The sequence below is a fragment of the Pseudorca crassidens genome, chromosome 15, assembly GCF_039906515.1.
Source record: "Pseudorca crassidens isolate mPseCra1 chromosome 15, mPseCra1.hap1, whole genome shotgun sequence".
In the NCBI taxonomy this organism is placed as follows: domain Eukaryota; kingdom Metazoa; phylum Chordata; class Mammalia; order Artiodactyla; family Delphinidae; genus Pseudorca; species Pseudorca crassidens.
Genome location: NC_090310.1, coordinates 65,811,450 through 65,828,827, shown reverse-complemented (window position 1 = coordinate 65,828,827; position 17,378 = coordinate 65,811,450). Strand labels below are relative to the sequence as shown.

At 49.2% G+C, this 17,378-nt stretch overlaps 1 protein-coding gene and 1 long non-coding RNA gene across 3 annotated transcripts; one reads left to right on the top strand and one right to left on the bottom strand.

Annotated features, from left to right (window-relative positions):
- Positions 1 to 128: 128 nt before the first annotated feature.
- Positions 129 to 13,372, bottom strand: ERGIC3 (ERGIC and golgi 3). Of its 2 annotated transcripts, XM_067707963.1 has the most exons (14): positions 13,211 to 13,372; positions 13,004 to 13,074; positions 12,796 to 12,883; positions 12,455 to 12,574; positions 8,352 to 8,445; positions 7,351 to 7,516; positions 7,168 to 7,225; positions 3,248 to 3,262; positions 2,575 to 2,606; positions 1,687 to 1,783; positions 1,546 to 1,610; positions 695 to 831; positions 562 to 617; positions 129 to 355 (listed from the first exon to the last, which is right to left on the bottom strand). In XM_067707963.1, exons 1-14 carry the CDS (start codon positions 13,296 to 13,298, stop codon positions 276 to 278), a joined length of 1,167 nt encoding a protein of 388 aa, XP_067564064.1. In that variant the 5' UTR covers positions 13,299 to 13,372; the 3' UTR covers positions 129 to 275. The 2 variants fall into 2 exon arrangements, with proteins under 2 accessions (XP_067564064.1, XP_067564065.1); XM_067707964.1 differs by lacking the exon at positions 3,248 to 3,262 and having other exon boundaries at positions 13,211 to 13,371.
- Positions 13,373 to 13,392: 20 nt separating this feature from the next.
- LOC137207760 (uncharacterized) lies at positions 13,393 to 17,363 on the top strand. Its single transcript, XR_010935239.1, has 2 exons — positions 13,393 to 13,513; positions 17,009 to 17,363. It is a non-coding gene; the product is annotated as an uncharacterized lncRNA (long non-coding RNA).
- The last annotated feature ends 15 nt before the right edge of the window (positions 17,364 to 17,378 follow it).

The following is a 17,378-nucleotide window of genomic DNA, read 5'->3' as shown; positions in this document are numbered from 1 at the left end:
CGTCCACGTGGGGCTCCCAGGGGCACCTGGCTCTGCAAAGTCAGTCCTGACTGCCTTTGATAAGTGGCTGTGATGAGGGTTGTTCCCATGCTCCAGCCAGACCCAAGAACCACACAGAGACCAGCGAGTACTATCACAATTGATAGATTTACCAACCTGGGGCCGCGACTGACTCTTTGCAGAGGGGGTGTGCGGGGTGGGTGGGGTAAGAGGCTGGGAAAATGACCACAAGGCCAAAGGAAAACAGGGACTTGTTGGGGGGTAAGGACGGACAACTATGTTGTCTTCCCTAGATCAATTTTCTTCTGGATGGCTCGAGCCGAGTGGTAGATGAGAGAGTCGATGAGTCCGGCCACTGGGGAGAGAGACGAGGGCTGGCACTGGCCCAGGTGGGCTCTTGGCTTGACCTCCGGGCCTTGTCACCTGACTGGCCAGGCCAGCATCCCCCCCCTTGGCCCTTGAAGTGCCCCTCCTCCCTCAACCAAAACCTAGTGGGGGGAGTCAAGCTTTACACTCCCCATCAAGCCCTGAACCCCAGACAGACACCCTCGAGCTTCTAACCTGTGAACATGCCCCCGATGATAGCGCACACGCCTGTCAGGAAGTGTGTGAAGGACCTGGCAGAGGGGCGGGGGAGGGTCAGCAGGCACCCCGCTCCCTGCCGGCCCAGGCCCCTCCCTTTCCCTGCCCTCACCTGTGCTTCTCCGTCAGCTTCACCATCATGGGCGAGAGCTCGTACAGCACGAAGACTCCAGGAAGCCCCTGATCGCCCATCAGCCCATTGGCGACCTTCTCATGTCTGGTCACAGAGAACTGATTTGTCCTCAGCACCTGGGATGGGAGGGGAGCCTGGGCCAGGGCTGGGTCTATGACCTGGCTCCCAACCCTGCCGCCCCACCCCTGCTCCTACCCCTGGTGTTGCAGTGCCTTGACTGTGTGGAGGAGAAAACGAGGCCCCACCTTGGAAACAAACACTGCAAGGCCTGGGGACCACCTAGATGCCCTCTCCCAGCCTGACCATCCCAGCTTCCCCTCCAGTCACCAGCTCTTTACAGCTTCTCAATCCCAGCTACGTTTGGTGGACCCTCTCAATGGGGGTCCAGGGGCGAGAAGCAACTCTCCAAGGCTGTACCACAAGCTCCTGGCGAGGCTGGGCCTGACTTCCTCTCTGCTCAGTCCCTTGCATTCTACCAGTCTGCGGAGACGCTGCTCCACAGGCCACAGCAGAGACGGGAGGAAGGGGCATGGGCGGGTTGACCTTGCTAGCTCCTGGCTCAGGGCAGATAACGGGGGACAGTGAGGCAGACAGAGAGTGGACATGGGAGGAGTGGATGGAGGTACTTTGGGCAAGTAGGAAAAGCGCTTTGAAATCTGACAGCCTGGGGCCTGAGCTCTGGCTGTGAGGGCAAATCACCTACCCTCTCTGAGCCTCACCTTGTCACCCATCATATGGGGATAAGAGCAGGACTCCGCTTCCCAGCTTGAAGGAACTCAGGTGCCTGGCACCAAGAGGGTGCCCGGATGTCTGAGCTCCCTCAGACTCACCTCCCCATCTACCTTCATGTACACCGTGGGCACCACCTTCACAAAGTACTGGAACATCATGGAGGCTGCAGGGAGAAGAGGGCACTGGGCGTGGGTGCAGGCAGGGCTTGGGTAGCTGGGGGCTACCTCCCAGGCTGGTACCTTGGGGTGCAGTGACGTTGGTGTGGTCCAGGGGGTTCACAATGCCCGGGTAGTCCTCCCCGAATGACAGGTGCTGGATGTAGTGGGTCATGTTGATCTGCAAGCAACACCAGCTCCTGGGTCTTGGAGCACTCGAGGCCCCGAAAGGCCCCTCCCTCTCAAAGGCTCTTCAGACAGGAGCAGACAGGGGCACCTGGGTCTGGGGAGTGGGTGTGTAGAGATGGGCCAAGGGCTGGGCCCTGCCTAGGAGAACCTGCTTGAGACAGGCACCCCCACCCCACCTAGGAAGTCCTTCCTCAGGGTCTGGGGGCTCCTGGGGCTCCAGAGTTTGAGGCTCTGGCTGCACCCACCCATTAGCCAAGCACAGACTGGACATGGGCCCTGTGTGGCAGGTGCTGGCTTTGCCTGGAGGCGCCCCAGATCTCCCAGCTCCGGCGCCTGTCCTGCTCCTGTCTAGATCAAACAGCCATTAGAGGGATCTTTTAAAAAAGTACAAATCTGATTATGTCATAACCCTGTTTAAGGTAAGCCAACAGCCTCCCAACTGCTTGGGAGAAAGTCCAGACCCCCCGGCCAGCCTGCCAACCCTCCAGCCTCATCCTCATCCAACCACATGGCCCTGTTGTTCCTTAGAAGTGCCCCAACCGTCCTGACCTCACCCCAAGGCTCCCTCTTCCCGGATGCTCTTGTCCAAGCCCATCCCCTGTTTCCAGCCCACGCGGATCTCAGTTCAAAAGTCACCGCCAGTACCCTCGGACTGCACCCCCTCTCAGAACATGGTTTATTTTTCTATATCTGCTCCCCACCCCAGGATGTCTCTACAGAGAATGAAGGCAGCAGCACGCTTCCACCTCCACCCGCCCTCCATGGTTTCTACCTGGTACGTACATTGTCGAGGCCAAAGCTCTGCAGGTCATGGACTAGGAGAGAAGGGAGAAGATGTCAGCAGACGGAGCAGGCTCCCCACACCCTCGCCTGGGCCTCCTCACTCCTCCCTCTGGACTGTGACCCACCTGGCTCGTCCTCTACCCCTCATTCACTCACCAGTCTGGCCCTGCTTGAGGGCAGCCAGAGGGCCTGCCGCAGGCCTGCGTGAGAGTCCATGCCCTCCACAGGCCCCACTTCCTCCCTCACATACACAGGGAGCCCTTCACGGGCATCACTCCAGGCCTTTGCTCCCACCAAGGCCCTGCCTGCATCTCAGGAAAGAAAACCCACTGACTCAGGTTTAACGAGAGCCGATGGCCAATCACTGAACCCCAGAGTGAGGTGGGACCTGAGAATGTGGTCCAAGCTCTTACCCTGCCTCTTCTGCCCTCACCCTCAACCCACCAAAGGAAATCCCACAGGCAACCTGCCCCCTCTGTTCCAGAACAAGCTCTTCCTGCCCTCTAACCCTGATCCCTCCCTGCTACAAGGAACCCCACCTAAAAGATACATCCCACTGCTTTTTATAGTCACCGGGCAGCCATCCCGCCCATCCACACCTCCGCCCATCCTGGGAGGGCAGGCTGCCCCAGAAATGGGGGCTTGGCCTCCCTGGGAGGGCAGGGCCACTTACTCTCCACAGCATGTACTGCAGCATGGGGGAGGGAAGAAGAGAGAAGGGAGGAAGAGAAAAAAGATTCAGAGCTTCACAACAAGAACTACAAGAATTACAGACCAAGATATGTGGTAGAAGGGAAGACTGGATATTCCTGCCTCAGCAGCAGGGTCTGGACTCAGCTAACAAGCTTCCTCCTGGTCCCCTCCCCAAAGGAGCCCTTCCCTGGCCAGAGAAGAAGGCAAGGGGGCTTGGGGGCAGAAGTATGGTGGCCTAGGAAGAACAAAAGACCTAGAGCCCAGAGTCACTTTCCTAGCTGTGTGACCTTGGGCAAATCACTTGTCCTCTCTGAGCCTTGGTGTTCCCCTCTGCACAGGGCTGTCCTGAGGACCAGACAGGATCTAAGATGGGAAAGTACTTGGTAAACTTTACAATCTTCCCCTTTTCTTCCCCAATCAACATAATGTCAGAAACTAGCTCCCAGGCCTTCAATTCAGCCTCTGGCCTCAGGCAACTGTAGTTCTGTGTTTCGAACATCCTTCTAGGATATGGAGTGCCTTTTGCCCTGGGCTCCCTGACTATGACAACAGCCCAGACAGAGAAGCAGAGACGCACCACCTGCAGGCCCTGCGCCCACAGCTCCACGCTGATCGTCTTCCTAATTCCAGTAAGACCACCCTTCCCCGGCCCCCTCCAGATCCACCTGCCTGCTCCTCTCCAACACTCAGCCTCATCCCCGACTGCCTTAAAGACCAGCAGGACCATCTCCATCAGGCTTGTTACTCCTGCTGTCCTTCGTCACCAGGCAGCTCAGGACTGCCAGGTCATCTCTCATCCCCTGGACTCTTGTCACCATGTAGCTCTGTACATTCCCTTAGTATAATCCCGACTCCCATCCCTCCCAGACCCTTCCACGTGCCCTGTTACTCATCAGCAAAACCTCAACATCTTCAACCTCCAAACCTTCCCTCCACCTTGTGCTCTGGCGGCAGCCCAGCTCTCCCTTGAGAGCACTATTTCCCTTGCAGACCCCAAGCAGTGACTATTTCTCTCCCACACCTGTCCTCCTCCTTGGCCTTAAGAGAGGTCCTCCTTGCTCCTTAATGCCATTTCCAGATCACTGTCCCTTGATCTTCCCTAAAAGTCTCCAGGTCTGCAGCTCCTGGAACACTATACCACCTCCCATCCCCATCTGTTTGCTGGAGATCCACACAGAACTGCCAGTCAGTTCTCCCATGCCAGTTCTCAAGAGTTGTAGCCACTGTCACGCTCTCCCATACGATGGTCCTGTCACAATTCCTGGTGATTTCAGCTGCCAACCTACCCAAACCTGTGTAGATCTGCCCTTCCTCCTGTTGTCAACTTGGGGCTTTCTACACCTCTAAGGCACTACATTCTGTCTTCCTTTTCCTCCTCAAGGACTTCACTCCAGTAAATGTCTCTCTCATCTCCGGAGCATCGCTTCTGCTCTCTTCAGGAGGTAACTTCCGACAGCATGTTAACACACTGCTACATCACACATCTTACAAAACCCCCCGTGACTCCACATTTCCCTCCAGCCACAGCCCACTCTCTCCCTTCCCTTTAGAACAAAGCCCACAAGTGCTGCCTCTGCTCACTGGCTCCACTCCTCTCCCATGCCCTCCTGAACCACTCAGTGGTGCTTCCTGGCACTTCACCCGAACTGCTCTGTTAAGGTCACAATGACCACTGCCACGTTATACACCCAATGGTCGTTGTACTTGATGTCCAGAAGCATCTGATATGGTTCTGGAAACACTTTCATCCCTTGGCTTTCAGGATGTCTGGTTCACACTCTCATCTCCTCGGTGTTTCTTAGCAGTCTCCTCTGCTGCTTCCTCCTGATGCCCTGTCCTCTAATGCTGGGGCCCGGCGCTTAGGCTCCTGAGCTCTCCTGTTCTCCATCTACCCTCACCTCCACCCAGAAGGTGATTCATTCAGTCCCATGGTTTTCATACACTGATGACTCCAACATTTGTATCTCTAGGCTAGACCTCTCCCCTAAACTCCAAACTTGAATGGCCAACTTCTTACTTGACATCTGAGGTGTCTAAAAGGACACCCACATCCCACTGGTCCGAACATGTTGAAAGTGGCTTTATGCCCCCCACTCCAACCATCTAAACCTGTTCCTCTGAGTCATCCCCCATCACTAAATGGTAACTTCATCCTTCTCGCTACTCAAGTAGAAAACTTCGGAGTCATCTTGACTCCTCTTTCTCTCACCTTCGCATCCATCAGCAGCTCCACCTTCAAAATACCCGCAGTCACTTCTCACCACATCTACCACCACTCTGGCCCCGCCCCCATCACCTGGTGCCTGAGCCGATTGCCGTTAACAGCCTCCTGATCGGCCTCTCTGCCTCTGTCCTCCTCCGCCACACCCCCGACCCGGGCCCACCGTCTTCTCCACAGAGCAGAGGGCTGCCTGTCTTTTCAAAATTAAGTCAGATCACGTGCCTCTTCTTCAGAGCCCCACGACAGCCTTCCATCTCATGCAGAGCAGCAGCCCGAGTCCCTGCAGTGCCCTCCTGGGCCCTGTTACCTCCCTCATCTTACTGCTAACCACGCAGCTTGGCTAACTGTGCTCCGGCCACCCTCACTTCCTCACTGTGCCCTGAGTTCACCAAGCACATTCCTGCCTTAGGGATTTGCACTTGCTATTCTCTCTGCTTGAAACACCTCACCCCCGTCATCCACATGGCCGGTCCCTTCACTTTCTTCAGGTCTTCACTCAAATGTCATCCATCAGAGTCTTCCCCTGACCACCCGATATGGAATGGTACTCACACACCGTCTCACCCAACCTCTCGGCCCCATCATCCTTATCCTGCCTTTTTTGGGTTTGAGTTACCTAATAGCATCTGATATACATTTTACATACTTATTTATTGTCTGTTTCTTTACTAGAATGTTCTGAGGGCAGGGACTTTTTTTTTCATTAAAATAATTTTTTTTGGCTGCATTGGGTCTTCATTGCTGCGTGTGGGCTTTCTCTAGTTGTGGTGAGTGGGGACTATTCTTCATTGTGGTGCACAGGCTTCTCATTGCAGTGGCTTCTCCTGTTGCGCAGCACAGGCTCTAGGCACACAGGCTTCAGTAGTTGTGGCTCCCAGGCTCTAGAGCGCAGGCTCAGTATTTGTGGCACACGGGCTTAGTTGCTCCGCGGCATGTGGGATCTTCCTGGACCAGGGATCGAACCCGTGTCGCCTGCATTGGCAGGTGGATTCTTAACCACTGTGCCACGAGGGAAGTCCCAGGGACTTTGTTTTGATCACTGCTGTATCCTTAGCACCTAGACTAGCACATGGCGCACAACAGGTGATTACTAAATATCTAGTGAATGTACGAATGAATAAATGAATGAGAATAAATCTCATTTATTCATCCTTGTGAACAACCCTGTAAGGTAGGCACTATTTCAAGCCCATTTTATAGAAGAAGAAATTGAGTAGGGCTCAATACGTACTAAATACGACACAGCGTGGGAGAGGCAGAACCCGGGTTCCAAACCAGCTCTGCTTCCCCCAAAGCCTCACACACAGGTCATCTGATACTGGGGGCTACCATTTAAATAAGTACCTACCACAAGCCAGGCTCTGTGCTATCATCTTTAACCTGCCCAAACAGCATAGGAGATGAGTACTATCAGCCCCACTTTAAAAAGGAGGAAACTGAAGCTCAAAAAGTTAAGGAAATTTCTCAAAGTTTCAGACAGCCTGTAAGGTCTAAAACTGAAATCTGAAGCCAGGCAGTCTGGCTCCTCAGCCTGTGCTCTTAACTGTTTACCAAACTGCTGCCCTGGGTTCAGGGTCTGCTCTGGGCCAAAGACAAAAGAGCAGGAGGCAGCCGAAGGGGCACTCAAACTCGCCAGGTGTTCAGGGGCTAAAGCTCCCAGCTGATGTCGGGTCACTTACCGTGCACGTGGGACTGCTGGAAGCTCTTCCCGGGGGCAAAGTGGAAGTTTCCCGCCACCTGTAGGGGAGATGCCCTCTCATTCTCCAGCCGTTTCCTCCCTTCCCTTTGTCCCCTCGATTCACAGTGGAGTGGGGCCAACCCACACCCCAGCTGGCCCTGTCCCGCCTTGGCTCCTCCTGTACCTTGTTGACTTCCAAGAAGCCGTACACCTGGCAGCCTTCATTCTTCTGCTCCTGCATCTTCTGGCTGAAGCCCTCTCGCCGGCACTGCTCAATAGTGTCTGGGTTCTTGAAGGCCCAGCCTCGACGGCGATATGCCTCCCGCACATCCTCACAGGAGTTACAGCACCTGTAGGGGAGGAGGTGCAGGGGGAGAATGTCAAAGAGGCACAGAAACAGTGCCGGCACCTTGGGAAATAAAGCAGTTCTGCCCACTAATGAAGCCTCTGCCAGCCTCAGCCCTGACCATCCAGTGTTCTCAAAGTATGTTTCCTCAGTGGCAGCAGGACTGTTAAAAATACGTATTCCCATTTTCTTTGGGGTGATGAAAAGTTTTAGATCAGATTGTGGTGATGGCTGCACAATGCTATGAATGTAGTTAATACCACTGGATTGCACATATGAAAATGGTTAAATGGTAAATTTTATGTCATATATATTTTACCTAAAAAATTTTTTTAAAACTACATATTCCCAGGCCCTGCCCTAGACCTGGTGAATCAGCCTCTCACGGGTCAGGGCCTGAGAAACAAACCAGCAGTTACCATATATGGAAGGCTTAATTAATAACCTGTGCTGGGCCCTCCATCTCACTGCTTTACATACATATTCCTTATGTGACTCTTATGAGAAAGGTGCCATTATGGTCCCCCTTCACAAGAGAGGGTTACATAGCTTGGCCCAAGGACCCATGGGTAGAACCCAGGCAGCTGGACTCCAGAGACTACCTCTGAACCAGAGCAAGGACCACTTCAACTTCGTCCCCAGCTCTGCAGCCCCCAGGTAGGGCCTGGCCACAGAGCCTCAGTCGCCTGCACCAGGATCAGGGACCAAGGCTGCAGCCTGTCCCGTCCGGTCTAAATTCTTGGTCTAAACCACAGAGTCCAACAAAGGCTGAGGATGACTGACAAAAAACACCTGATGGGGGCCCAGCTCCCCACCCCCCACCCCCGACCCTGGCTCACTTGATGTCTTCCGTCTCGGCACCATAGCAGCTCTCACAGCGATTAGGGTCCAGGGAATCAGGGTCAAACACCTTCATCTCAACTTTCCCAAGCTCTAAGGGGAGGGCAGAGGCAGGGGCATCAGCTGGGGGCAGGCACAGTGAAATCTATACCCCTAACCCTTGCATGGGCCCTTTGGGTTAATAAACATTATAACAGCTAATATTTACATCATGTTTACTATGTGTCAGGCACTAAGCATTTCTACACGTATATTATTTCTTTTAATAACGGTAATAGTAATAAAACAATAACAGTGAATACTAAATATTAGCTGAGTACAGGTCAGTGTACTTTACATATACTGTCTCTTTTCAACCCCACAATGCCTGTGAAGGTGGAGGTTATTATCCCCATAGTACTTGAGAAGGTGCTGAGGCTCAGCGATGAAAAGTGATTTCGCCCAATGCAACACAGCAAGTGGCAGATTTCAGCTCTAAATCCAAAGCGTAAGCCCTTAACCATGGCGCTTGTCCTCAGACTGCTCTCTCTGCACCTGGCTCCCTGCCTTTAACTACCTCAACGTAACTGGTGATTTCAATATTCAATACCCTGATCTCCTGTCCTCCAATAATCTTTCTATTTTTGTCATCCAACCTCAGCCACGCATTTCCATACTCAGTTATTACCAGTTACCACAAAGCTTCCAAAATTCAATTTCAAGTATCCCAATCTTCAATCTTATCCTCATTTTCCCACATCACTCTCTCTGGTACCCAGAATCTACCAATTCTTTGACACCACTGACACTATCACCCCTTCACATCGTCACTTCCCTCCGTGTTTAAATTTTATGGTCCGAATGAGGAATGAACAGTCTCGTCAATAAATGGTGCCAGGAAAACTGGATATTCACATGTAAAAGATTGAAATTATACCCCTCACAAAAATTAACTCAAAATGGATTAAAGAATTAAATGTAAGACTTGATACCATAAAACTCCTAGAAGAAAACATAGGGAAAGAACTCCTTGATATTGGTCTTGGCAATGGTTTTTTGGACATGACACCAAAAGCACAGGCAACAAAAGTAAAAATAAGTGCAACTACATCAAAGTAAATAGCTTCTGCACAGCAAAGAAACAATTAACAAAATGAAAAGACAACCTATGGAATGGGAGAAATATTTGCAAATGATATATCTGATAAGGGGTTAATATCTAAAACATGTAAGGAACTCATATAACTCAACAGCAAAAAAATAAATTTATTCAATTAAAAATGGGCAAAGGACTTGAATAGACATTTTTCAAAAGAAGACATACAGGTGGTCAACAGGAACATGAAAAGGTGCTTAACAACACTAATCATCAGAGAAATGCAAATGAAAACCACAAGATATCACCTCACACCTGTTAGAATATCTATTATTAGAAAAAACAAAAATGAAGTAAGTATTGATGAGAAAGTGGAGAAAAGGGAACCCTTGTGCACTGTTGGTGGGAGTGTAAATTGGTACAGCCATTATGGAAAACAATATGGAAGTTCCTCAAAAAACTAAAAATAGAACTACCATTTGTTCCAGCACTCCCATTTCTGGGTATAGATACAAAAAAAGAAAAGAAATCAGTATCCTGAAGAGATATCTGTATTCCCATGTTTATTGCAGCATTATTCACAACAACCAAGACAAAAAACAACCTAAGTGTCCCTCAGCAGATGAATGGATAAGGAAAATGTGGTTTGTTTGTGTGTGTGTGTGTGTGTGTGTGTGTATGGTGTGTATATATATATATGGTGTGTATATATATAATGAATATTACATACATCATATATATTAGAATATTTTATATATATCATATACATATATTGGAATATTATTCAGTCATTAAAAAGGAAATCCTACCATTTGCAACAACATAGATAAAACTTGTGGCCATTATATTAAGGGAAATAAGTCAGATAGAGAAAGACAAATACTGTATGATCTCATTTATATGTAGAATCTAAAAAAAACAAATTCATAGAAACAGAGAGTAGACAGGTGGCTGCCAGGGGCTGGGGTATAGGGGAAATGGGGAAATGTTGGTCAAAGGGTACAGACTCTCACTTATAAGATGAATAAGTTCTAGGGATCTAATGTACAGCATGGTGACTATAGTTAACAATATTGTACTGTATACTTGAAAGTTGCTGAGAGTACATCTTTTTTTTTTTTTTTTTTTGCGGTACGCGGGCCTCTCCCGCTGCGGAGCAGAGGCTCCGGACGCGCAGGCTCAGCAGCCATCGCTCACGGGCCCAGCCGCTCCGCGGCATGTGGGATCTTCCCAGACCGGGGCAGGAACCCGTGTCCCCTGCATCGGCAGGTGGACTCTCAACCACTGCACCACCAGGGAAGCCCCTGAGAGTACATCTTAAATGTTCTCACCACATACACAAAAAAGGTAACTGTGAGGTAGTGGATGTGTTAGCGAACCCTATTGTGGTAATCATCTTATAACAAATATGTACGTTAAATCATCATGTTGTATACCTTAAACTTACACGATGGTATATTTCAATTATATCTCTACAAGGCTGGAAAATAAATTCTCTGGTCCACTGCTGCAATTATTCTCTTGCACATAATCACAAGTCATTTGTTCCTCTCTCCCTTTGTCGTACAAGTCTAGCAAAACTTAAATCCTAGTTGAGTTCAACTCCCTGTGCCTACTTCTTTCCTGTGCCTCCCTTAAGACTGCCTGGCAATCCTACTTTCTTTCAATAATCAGTTCACTATCCCATTCCCCACGATGACTAATTTCTATCTTTTCCCCTTTCCTTGGGCTTCCAAAATCCCTTCCCCTTTCTCCACTCTTAGCTAATGACTTTGCTTTCAATTTCCACTAAAAATAGAGAAGCAACAGAACCTCACTTCATCTCAACACCAAACCTACCAACCCGCATGCACTCTCTTCCAGCCTCCACCCTACTTCTCCGCTCTGTCTCACAGCAAGACTCCTGGAAGGGTCATCTATACTTGATGTCTCCACTTCCTTTTCTACTCTTTGGTTAGATTTTCATCCCCAACAGTATCAAAACTAATCCTTTCAGTCTCCAGTGACCTCCGTGTTGCCAACTGCAATGGTCAGAACAGCCCAACCAAGTCACTCCTGAATTCCTGACCCATAGAAACTGAAAAAAAAATGTTTGTTGTGTTAAGTCACTAACTTTGGGGGTTACTTGTTATGCAGTAGTGGATATATATTCCCCCACCTCTCCCACCTACACACACAAATCCTCTTCCTCCTTTCTGGTCATCAAGTCATTCATTTCCTCAGACCAAAGCCTTGGAATCAACCTTGACCCAACACCCAATCCTACAGCCAATTCTATTGGTTTTACTGGTGTTCAACATATGTTTGTTGAACAAATAAATGACAAAGCTCACCAACAGAGGAATCCCTAAGGTGTGAAAAATCATAGCTTTCAGGAAGGTTTTGTTATGGAGTAAAACTGACTTAATGGAGGCATTGGGAGGACACCCAGAGAGAAGAAAGGAAGCTAAAAGTGAACAGACACTCTGTACTAGGCATTGTACACATATTACTTCATTTGATCCTACAATTCCACGTGGTGGGTATAACTGTTTATCACCACTTAATAGCTGAGGTCACAGATGGCAAGAGACGAAGCTACATCCGAACGCAGGCAATCTAACCCAAGAACAAACTCAACCTTAAGCCATCCTTCATTCCAGGGAAGAGCATTCAGGGCTGAAGTCAGTCTATGGGACAGGGAAGCAACACCCAGAGAAGCGTGGGTCCACCTAGAGGAGTTCTGCCAAGGCAACAGCACATAGGATCCATCCTCAAACTTCTGTTACTCAGACCACAACAGGCAGGGATTGGGGACCTCTGAGAATGACAGCCCTGAAGAGTACTCTTCTCAATACTAGGCTAGAATACTGGATTTCAGCCCACTCTGATTCTTAATAGCTGGGGGACCCTAGGCAAGCCACTTGACTTCTCTGGGTCTTAGATGTTTCATTTGTCACTGGGCTGGTCACAGCCCACTTGCCAGAAGGTAGTGCTTGGGCTTGTCCAGCTCTGGGATTTGAGATCTGGTCTCTTCCCCCCAGTTACCATGACGTTCCGCCTCTGAGCTCACGGGAAAGCCATCCTTATCTAGCCGTTTTTTGAACAGGTTGTGTTCCACATCCAGCTGCTGCTCCCCAGCCACATCCATGGCATCAATGCTCAGATCTGGAAGCAGGAAATCAGGGTAAGGTACTGGGAACCTAAGGGCAAGGGAATCTGGGTTTTGGAGGGTAATGGGGATGCTGGACTTGTCTTGGGGCAGCAGTGGATTAGGGGAACGAGGTTGTCCTGGAGTCCTGTCCAGAACCTAAGGCTGGAGGTGTGAACCTGGAAGCCCACCTGAGAACCCTGGGACTTGCAACTCCCACCCATGGTGAGGTACTCACAGGCACATGGCATGTGTGGAAAAAGCACATTTATGTTGATCTTCAGTTTATCTCCCCGTGACTTGTCCACGTAGAGTTCAGGATGCACCTGGGGCAGGACGACCTCAGTAAGATTTGGCCCCAAGCCTCTTTTTCCCCATTCCCATCCCCTAAAGCGCCTACCTCTAGAACGCCAAGCCCCGCCCACGTACTAGGCCCCGCCCCTTACCTCAGTGGTGAGGTAATACTGCAGCTCGGACAGGAACAGTAGCAGCATGAGAAGGCCACTGACAATGGTCACTGCGGGCAGGGAGCGAGGGTCAGGAGGGCCTCTGTTCCTCTTCCTCAGCCCCTGGCAGGCCGGGCAGGTTCCAGGCGCCCCAGCCAACCTCTAGGACACCCCACTCCCCGCCACCCCGACCCCGCCACGGCCTACCCGTGGCGCCCCCGCAGGTCTTGACCCGGAAGTCCTCCAGAGTCTTGGGGTAGGCATCGAACTGCTTCAGCTTCCCCAGTGCCTCCATGGGGACTAGCCGGAAAGAGGACGCCAACCTGCCCGCCCGCCTGCCCGCCCCTGCAGCCTCCCGCTTCCGGCCGAGCTTGAGCCACGCCCCCTCTCTGCACGCAGGCGCAGCAATGCGTACGCTCGGCCCCACCCTTCGCCCTCGTTCTCACGCAGGCCGTCCCGCCCATCCGTGCTGTCGGCACTACTGTTCAGCGGCTAAAGAGGGCTCCAGCGGTAAGGGAGCGAGGGAAGGCGGGGTGGGGGGGGATAGGTCTTCTGCGGAACAGGGTCCCCGGAGGAGGACTCCGCCGGGTAGACACAGTAATAGCAGCATTCGCTTGCCTTGCGCCAGGAACTGCGCCTCGAGTTTCACATGAGACTCTTGGAACTTGGAAGCTCCTAGAACAGTGGTTTTCAGTCTCCCCAAGCGGCAGCCCCATTATCACCTGGAATTGGTTAGAAATGCAAGTTATCGTGCCCCGACACAAACCTGATGAATCAGAAACTCTAGGAATGGCTCCCAGGTGATTCCCTGCAGTTACAGCTTGAGAATCACCTCTGTAAAGTAGGTGTGACTTTTTTTTTTTTTTTTTTTTTTTGCGGTACGCGGGCCTCTCACTGTTGTGGCCTCTCCCGTTGCGGAGCACAGGCTCCAGACGCGCAGGCTCAGCGGCCATGGCTCACAGGCCCAGCCGCTCTGCGGCATGTGGGATCTTCCCAGACCGGGGCACGAACCCGTGACCCCTGCATCGGCAGTCGGACTCTCAACCACTGCGCCACCAGGGAAGCCCAGGTGTGACTTTTATATCCATTTTCTGAAGGAGAAACTGTGGCCTGGAGATCACAGGAATTAATGACAGGGCCTGATTCCAACCCATTTCTTCTGGACCTCAAAGTACTCTAGGAGCCAGGGCCTCTGGGGTTGAATTTACCGAAACAGCCTGAGCACGGTAAAATGGCCTGAACTGTCCCATGACCATATTGTACTTGCCTTATAATCATTGTCAAAATATTGGGTTGGCCAAAAAGTTTTTGGCCAACCCAATAGCTAGGGGTGGGGGTCTTCTTTGGGTATTGGTTATTGATGCCTACATAGAGAGGAGATGACAGCCAGATGAGGCCTCAATAAAAAGATGGAGTCCCGACAGATCTAGACCCATAGGAAAAGGTTAGTCTGGAAAAAAATTATCCACTTGTATAGGAAGAAAAAGAGAAGGCTTGAGATTGTCTCAACCTGTGTCCTGGATAGGAACACAAGAGCACAGAAAAATTAAGCATTGCCGTGACATCATAATCACAGGCCTGTCCTCACATTTGAGGTTTGGATTTATATTCTCTGCTTAGTCTGAAAGCTCCAAAGTGGAGAAATTAGCATAAAATTGAGGGTACCTGGCAGATGCAAACATGAAACTGCTCTGAGGGAACACACACAATTTAAGCCACATAGCATTCTCAAGGATAAAAGCCTGCTAAAAATGAGCACCTGATCTAACGTTACAAACATATGAGGACACAATCCAGCATGATCAAGATTCACAGACAACATCATCAGCATGATTAGATGCTTATCAACTTGAGATCATAGAACTTTCAGATAAAAACTATAAAGCAGTAAGTTTATAGTGATTAAAGATATTTAAGAAACAATAAAAATGTAATGAAGAAGGAATACTTGAAAATAAATTTAAATGTAAAATAATTTCTAGAAATGAAAAATATAGTAATTTAAGTTCAAAAATCAGTGAGTTAAGCCGCCAATTAGACAAAATTAAAGAGAGAAATATGGAACTGAAAGAGTTGGAAAAATTACCCAGCATGTAGTATAGAAAAATAAGATCATAGATATAAAAGTTTCAGAATGAAGAAATCCAACATATGACTAATAGGAGTTCTAGTAGGAGCAAGTAGTGAGAATGAGGGAGAGGCAATATTGGAAAGATATGACTGAGAATTAGCCAGAATTGATGAAAGGCATGAGTTTTCATATTCAAGAAGCCTGAATCTATTCAAATGGAACAAATAAGCTTATATTCACACCTAGACACCAGAACACCAAAAACAGAAAATGTTAAGATCTGAAAAAAAATGGATAGTGGCTACATGAATGTCATTATGTTCATTATATAATGAATATAATGTCATATTCATAACTCTAGTGCTGTTAATTATATTGTTCACTACAGTGTCCTTGAAATATTTTATAATAATAGAAGAGAAAAATTAACAGTGGATTGAGAGCATATTGGTTAAGGGATGGGGCTTCCAGAATGACTGAGAAGCCCAGCAAATCCTCTCTTTAAAAAAACAATGATGGGGGCTTCCCTGGTGGCGCAGTGGTTGAGAATCTGCCTGCCAATGCAGGGGACATGGGTTCAAGCCCTGGTCTGGGAAGATCCCACATGCCGCGGAGCAACTGGGCCCGTGAGCCACAGTTACTGAGCCTGCACGTCTGGAGCCTGTGCTCCGCAACAAGAGAGGCCGCGGTAGTGAGAGGCCCGTGCACCGCTATGAAGAGTGGCCCCCGCTTGCCACAACTAGAGAAAGCCCTCACACAGAAACGAAGACCCAACACAGCCATAAATAAATAAATTTTTAAAAAAAGATCTTTAAAAAAAAAAACAATGATGAAACTATACAAAAGTGCCATAGCAATCACCTTAGGACTCTGGAAATTGACCAAAGGCGTACATCAAGTTGAGAAGCATTTATCTGAGAGAACCTATCAAAGCTCAGTAAGAACAATGAGATTTCATGGCATTTTAGGCAGTGACTGCTCCCATCTTCCCCACTCCAGCTCTGTGGTGACAGTCCTACCAGAGTGGTGACGTTTGTGAGCACTAGGAGATTTGCCCTTGGAAGGGGCCGATTTGATTTGGAGCAGAGCTTGGAAAACCCTTGCCTGTGGGTGTTGTTGAAAATAATAGCAATCTAGTGGCAAGCAGTCAAGGAAAGCCAACCCTGCAGCTATCCTGAGGTCATGATACTGGTTGGAACAAGCAACAGACCAGTAAGCCAGCCAGAAATTTAACAGAGAAATCTGGGAACAAGATAGCCATAGTGGGTCTTAATAAGCGTTCATGCATCCCTGGTGGTCGGGAAGGCTGCCCACTTGCATAAGCCTATACACATGCTCAGGAGAGATTGGAGAGTGTCCTAGATATCTAGTCATCCCTGGCTGAATGTGAGACCCCGAGCGTGCAGAAAGCAAAAGGGGGGTGAATTTGTAAACTGCCTGAATTGTCAATGTGTTCTCCAAACCACATGGAGATCCACTGGTAAAGGACCGAAGACTTACAAGCTCAAGTTGTTTAATTAAGCATAACCTACAACCAATCATTGGCTCGACCACTAAACTATGTTGAACCTAGGTAACCCCTAACCCGTCATGATCCTGGGTTAGGCAAATCATATGATACAAAGGCATGATCCACATAATAAATTGGACTCCACCAAGATTAAAGTTTCTGCACTTCAAATGACACCATTAAGAATTTGAAAATTCACCACCAAGGAAGTCCCTTACTCAGACTTTTTGGTGAATTTTTTTTAATCTATAAAATACCCAGTGCAGATTTTCACTAGTTATGATAACTGTTTTACTGTTCTCCTCCTATGGAAGAAAACATTTTGATTTAAAAGTAAAATTGCATGATTTCTGACCCTCCTTGTCTTCTGAAACCTTAAAAACAACTCAAAATTTTTCATTTTGTTTTTTAACATATTCCACAGGCCAAGATTGAATTAAGGGAGTGACACTGGAGATGAAGAAGGTGGTTTGGAGATAGAAACAAATAGATTAAAAATGATTGGGAGGGCTTCCCTGGTGCCGCAGTGGTTAAGAATCCGCCTGAGAATGCAGGGGACACGGGTTCGAGCCCTGGTCCAGGAAGATCCCACATGCCGTGGAGCAACTAAGCCTGTGTGCCACAACTACTGAGCCCGTGCTCTAGAGCCCGTGCTCCGCAATAAGAGAAGCCACCGCAATGAGAAGCCCGCACACCGCAAGGAAGAATAGCCCCGCTCGCCGCACTGAAGACCCAATGCAGCCAAAAATAAATAAATAAAATAAATAAATTTTAAAAAATGATTTGGAAATCAT